The sequence below is a fragment of the Grammomys surdaster genome, unplaced genomic scaffold, assembly GCF_004785775.1.
Source record: "Grammomys surdaster isolate TR1022 unplaced genomic scaffold, NIH_TR_1.0 225, whole genome shotgun sequence".
In the NCBI taxonomy this organism is placed as follows: Eukaryota; Metazoa; Chordata; class Mammalia; order Rodentia; family Muridae; genus Grammomys; species Grammomys surdaster.
Genome location: NW_021604670.1, coordinates 3,514,390 through 3,520,407, shown reverse-complemented (window position 1 = coordinate 3,520,407; position 6,018 = coordinate 3,514,390). Strand labels below are relative to the sequence as shown.

The window sequence follows — 6,018 nt, the reverse complement described above, 5'->3', positions numbered from 1 at the left end:
CCGAGAATGAAGTGACACTGCCTATAAGAGATACCATAGTTTAACATGTAAAAAAGGCCCAGTGCCAGGAGTTGGTTGCTTCTTTTGGACGTATTGACTAGTAAGGTCCCACAGAAAAGTTCTCTATTTCCTGACATAAAAGGGAATTTTCTATTGTGCTGGATAGTTTTTGGTCAACCCAACCAAGCTAGAGTCATTTGTGTAAAAGACTCTCATAAAAACAATAATGGCCTATAGGCAAGTCTGTTAGACATTTTTTTCATTAATTATTGGTGTGAGAAGTCTCAGACTACTGGTGATGATTCACTCCTGAAGAATTGATCCTAAATGACATAAAAAGTCAGGCTGAATGTGTAGGACCGTGAAGTGATAATTTGGTCTCCCAGTAGAGCACTGGGTTTGAGATAGCCAGAGACCCAACAGGTGACCATCGCCTGTGTAGAGATGGCACATATTTCGTCACTCCCCCCAGATTCCAGATTCCTGAGACCTGCTCTTGTGGAAAGATTCTCCAGGTTTCCACCGCACAGTTCCAACATGAATAGGCTAAGGAGACAAATCCAGTAAGAAATACTCCCCCATGATTTTAATTCAGTTTCTACATTACGGCTTTAACTTGCTTTGATGATGAACTGTTAAGTGTAGAAGTGTAAGGAACCTAAACTCTTTTATTCCTAATGTTCTTTGGGTCATGGTATTTTAGTACAGCAACAGAAACCATAATGTTTTTATTACCCTCCATAATATGACAGTTAGAGCTTGCAACTGAAAATACCACATATTTGAACTGAAGAAATAGAAAAATCAAGGTTCTATGAACCGGAAAGCTTCATTGTTGCTGGGTAATTTTCATAGTATTTGAATTTGGTATGAATGCTACAGGAGACTAGTATTACCCAGTCTTGCACATTGTGAGATATGATACTTATTTACTTCACATGACATGCTTCCAGTCACAACAGTGGCAGACCATCACAGGAGTAAGCAACCACTTTCTGATTGGTTTCAATACCTTTTCCACAAAACCATACTTGGCACTAAATGAACCAAAGCCTATGACAAGACAGGTCAAAAGCTGAAAGAGAAACCTACAATTATTATTCTAACAAATGGACATAGTATGAAACAGATTTCTAATGATTCATTGTCATGCCTTTAGATTAAAGAATCAGTTCTCATCAGAGAAGCTTCTATTTCCTAATCATTAATGCAGAGGATAATAACTAGAGAAGATACAGAGAAAATACTGTGGAATTCTCAGTCCTGGGCACAACATTTATGTTGTCCCCCACTCCAAGCTCAAGTATAGTTTCAGAAGAATAGGTATAGTGCAAGAGTCAAAGAAAGTGGATAATTACAAGGAAAATATCTTTTTGGCAAAACAGTGCAGCTGCAGATATTAAATCTCAGGAGGTGTGACAACATGCCGAAGACCAGTAGAAGCTGAAACCAGATGAGATCCAAGTTTGAAAAGGGGAGTGACTCATGAAATCCTACCCCATAGTTAAGAAATGTTTGGCAATTAGTAGCTACTGGAAGGGGAAATGGCTTTCTCTAAGACTATAAGCCACTGGTGAGTTGAATTGCCATGAGCATTAGCAGTTGGACTTGATGGGTTGGTAAAAAAAAAAAAAAAGACTGCGGCAGGGGTGGTGGGGCAGGGAGAATGTTGAGAAGTATTGAAGGATGTGGAGGAGTTAAGGAATGAGTGGCCATGATCTACTTGTAAAATATTCTTAAAGAATTTATGAAAATAATATTAAAAATAACTGTGATGACTTATTGGGATGTGAATCCAATGTAGATACCTTCAATAAATGAAAATTACTGGCACCATAAGAGCTAGTTCTCACGGATAAAGTCTCCAGTCATCCAAAGGAGAACAGAAACTAATTGTCCTATCTGATTCTACTTCCTATGAACCACAAACATTTCCAGAGTTGCAAGATGTTCAAAGAGATTCAATAGTGGCACTTACACTCTTGGTGTAAACAATAGCTATCTAATTGTTATTCAGGCCTTCTTAACAGGAAGGGATTTATGCCTAGTACTGTAAACTTACCCACTATCTATGGTCGAAATACCTGCACCCATTGCTCAATTAAGAGACTTGATATTTATTTCCTGCTGGGGAACTGTGCTGCTTCTCCTCTGGAACAAGCTTACAGAATAAAAGGAGGCAAGGCAAAGTGGAAAGTTGATGACTATTAAAGTAGTCTTAGGTTCTAGTCCAGGTTTTCCTATGTACTAGCTACATAATCAAGAGTATGTTAAGAGAGTACAACCACTATTACATTTTTAATTAAACTCTCATAACTATGTCTTTGTTCATTAATACTATTCTGGTGGTATTGATAAGCATAAATTGCTCATCAAGGGAGTTAGTTATAGCTTGAATACTTCTAGTATATATATTTCGATTTCTTCAGCTCTACTGAGACAACAGTGATGACGTATACGTTTGGTCAGATTCTTTGTCTGATATCTATCTATCGATCTATCTATTTATCTATCTATCTATCTATCTATCTATCTATCTATCTATCTATCTATCTATCTATCTATCTGAGTTTAGACTCCTAGAACCCAAGTAGATACTGTGTGGGAATGACAGGTCTCCTGTAATTCTTGCCTGGGAATTCTGAGAAAGGGGATCTTGAGGACAACTGCCTATCAAGATAAGTCATGGGCTTGACTGAGAAATCTCACAGATACATGTAGGATAGTAATCTCGGAAGAGTCATAGCATTCCCATCATATGTGCACGTGCACACACATACACACAAACACCACACACACACACACACACACACACACACACACAAGCATACAACATACACACTTGAAAAAGGAAAAGTAAGTCACTTTGTCTTGATACAAGGGTTCAGAAGGAAATGATAGGGACAAACCCCAGCTACTCACAACTAGTATTTTTGGACTTTATTTTACACATGTGTATGTGCTTATGAGACTATGATAAAAAAATCAATACCTGTTATCTAGGAAATCATCTACAATAATCCTGAATGTACATATGGAAAAATAATAACATAAATAAAATTCAGATTTATAAACATGGAAAGTGGCCTTATTACTGCCATTTATGAGAATGAGTAACAATACATTTTTATTATCATGTGGCGTATTGTTTCTTGCGGGTATTGCAGCATAGCAGTTTTCTTTTTGTATAGCTCAGGGTAAATCTTTTACCCTCTCATTCTGTCCATCGTCTCAGGATGTCAGTAAGGATGTTCACTGGAGAAACCCTAAGCTATATTCCAGTTTTTAAGATGCTGTGATATTCTGACCACTCAGAAAGTCAAGTCCCAGATTGCATGTCAGACTCAGCACTTGTAGGTTCTCCTGTCAGAAACTGTGGATTTGATTTCCTGAACTCCAAATCCTCTTTCTCATCATCTTTATATATCATCTCCACTAATTCTTCTAGCTTCTTATCCAAATATGTCTTCAAAGTCCTTCTTATTGCTTTCATTTTTCTCCGATGTGAGACACAAACATGGAATCTGGAGTAGAGAGAGAGAGAGAGGACAATTCATAATTCAAGTTAAAAAGCAATATTTAAAAAAATTATGCAATTATATTCTTTTACTTCTGGATTACTCTGTGTTCCATCTCTCATTCCCATCCAGCTTGTGTGTTTTCATTTCCTTTCCTCCTTTCCACAAAGGAGAAAGGAATTTAGTCAATCACAATCTCTTTTGCAAAGTAAGGCTTGGAAAAGGGAAAACTCACAGTAGCACAGCACTTGCCAAAATGACAGCTTCTGCTAGAAATATCAGATAGAGAGATATCTCTCGATTTTCAGCTTTCTTTGGATCCTCATCTGAAAAAAAAAAAGGAAATCAAGACAAAGAGTTTGCAACGAGAGGAATTGTTACTGTGACACGTTCTACAGAATGGTTGTTGGATTCCTTGTGTTAGTCCACTTCAGAAATTTTTCACTTGCTGTCATTTAGCCTAATAACTCCCTCAGTGGAGTCTAATGGCCAGCCATATTCATTCTTACCTACTTCACTGGCTTTACTCTAAGTTATTCATGTTGATATATCCTTTACTCAGCATTTTATTTTAGCCGTGCTTCCTGTTTTTTTTATTACTGTACGCATTATTAAACATACTTAAAATAAAGGTAGTGGCCCATCTAGTCCCTTGTGACCTGTACCCATCCATGTCACCTTGACAATAGTCTCCTTTGAAACACCGGGTGGTCATTCGAAGACAGGTCCAACAATCAAGGACAGGGCCTTCAATTACAACTGGCAAAGAAAAATAAAATCATAAGAGGGTCATGGCAAGGGTTTTCCTTAGCTCATGAATATAGATTAGATCTTGGGCATTTCCAGGACTCTTAAGTTACATTTCTTGGAATCCTTTTTTTAGTAATTGAAATTCTTAAAAATTCAAATTTATCAATATTTTGAGTGTGGATGAAGTGGAGCGATGAGGTCATAGCTCACATTGGAGCAGTGGGTTAGCACTTGTTCAAAATGTGGAGGTATGTAAACATTGCATATGCTTAGTTTTGCCATCATATGTTGTTAATATTTCCTCTACAGCTCTATAAAATTAGGTTCAAGTTGTATCTATTGGGAGAAAAAGAGCAATCAGAGAAAGGAGATGGGCTGAAACCTCTAGGCGTCCCATGTACTGTACTCACTGCAATCTTCTGAACAAGCTAGAAAAGAATCAGAAAGATCTGATGAGCTTAGACTCACCCTCAGTGTGCCACATTAATGCCCATTTTTTATCCCCGCTGTCTGTTCACTTCTCACTACTCCTAGACCCATTTGTCCTGGATGCTCATTCCCCTTATCACCCCATAGTTCCTGTTCTCTGACATAATTTCAGTGCTGTTTAGGTAGAAATGTCTCATTACCAACTTCAGAGAAGTTCTTTAGTATTTGTGTCAGTTTATGCTCCAAGTTTTGGCGGATTTCCAGAAGCTTGCCTTGAATGATAAAAACTCCTAAAAGAGAAACGGAAGTGATACCAGCAATCAGGGGGATTATTTCAGAATTTAAGTCCAGTTACGTTACTTTTGTTCTCCCTAGCCAAATTTACTCAGATTTCATTACCTGCTTGCACCATACAAGCTTTGACAATGAGTCAATCAGTGCCTTACCTTTCCATGTTTCATTGCCCAGTCTATAAAATTCATCCTTCAGCCATACTCTCAATTTGACAACATTTCGAACAGCTATATAAGAAGGAGAAAGGTACGCGTGGGGTAGGCCATAATCATATCTTTGAAGGATATGGATTGGACCCACTTGTTTTCTTCCATGCCTCCCTTCCCCCTTAAACTTCCCAAACTCTCAGGACTCAAGTTTCCCTCACCTAACAACCGAAGCATCTTATCCTTGTGGGAGACCTTGGAGCTTATATGGGTTATCTCCTTATGTTGCCTGTCCAGCAGTTGATTTCTCTCAGGAACTTCTAGAGGTACCAGGTTTCCCAACAAGGTCCTTACATCCTCTGTAAATTTGGGGTCACACTCCAAACAGCCTTTGACCCCATGAAAGGCTGCCAGGGACAGAGGTAAAAAGAGAAGTATCCATGGGTCTCCCATTTCCTTGCCCCAACCCTCCTCCCCAACACAGGTTGTCTTGGCAACTGGTTCCCTCTTCTTCAAAAGTCCAGGAATGAGATCATCGTCTTGGATATTCTGAGTACATTTTCCCTTCCTTTTCCATCCAAATTTTAGGGAATCTCATTTCCCTAAGGATCTTCAGTAGTTTTCTGAGAGAGGGAACTGCTGGCTGGGGAGCAGTTACCTGAGTTCTGAGTGTAGAACACAGAGAGAAAAGCCTTGAGCTCATACAAGCAGAGTTCTGTGCTGGGAGATATCTAGAGAAGATTTCTTTAGCTCTCTGTCTGTAAGACTTATCTACTCTGTTCACTCTTGTAACATAATAAGAGACACAGATGATAGAAGAGATCTCATAAGACCTTAGAGTTCAACCCATATTTAACGTCTAGGAGGTAAGATATGCCAAG

The 6,018-nt window shown here is 38.6% G+C and overlaps 1 protein-coding gene across 1 annotated transcript; it reads right to left on the bottom strand.

The window, feature by feature from the left end:
• Positions 1-3,085: 3,085 nt before the first annotated feature.
• On the bottom strand, positions 3,086-5,804 carry Izumo3 (IZUMO family member 3). The gene is made up of 7 exons (XM_028773301.1): positions 5,359-5,804; positions 5,144-5,218; positions 4,898-4,987; positions 4,679-4,696; positions 4,197-4,277; positions 3,754-3,844; positions 3,086-3,524 (listed from the first exon to the last, which is right to left on the bottom strand). The coding sequence occupies exons 1-7, from the start codon at positions 5,588-5,590 to the stop codon at positions 3,320-3,322; spliced, it is 792 nt and encodes a 263-aa protein (XP_028629134.1). The 5' UTR covers positions 5,591-5,804; the 3' UTR covers positions 3,086-3,319.
• Between the last annotated feature and the right edge of the window lie 214 nt (positions 5,805-6,018).

Excerpts from the sequence above, each read along its gene's own strand:
- Izumo3 (XM_028773301.1), bottom strand. The coding sequence starts at position 5,590 with ATGGGAGACCCATGGATACTTCTCTTTTTACCTCTGTCCCTGGCAGCC. Across the intron at positions 5,219-5,358 it reads TAAGATGCTTCGGTTGTTAG|CTGTTCGAAATGTTGTCAAA; the intron begins GTGAGGGAAACT and ends CTTCTTATATAG. Across the intron at positions 3,845-4,196 it reads CAAAGGAGACTATTGTCAAG|ATGAGGATCCAAAGAAAGCT; the intron begins GTGACATGGATG and ends TTTTTTTTTCAG.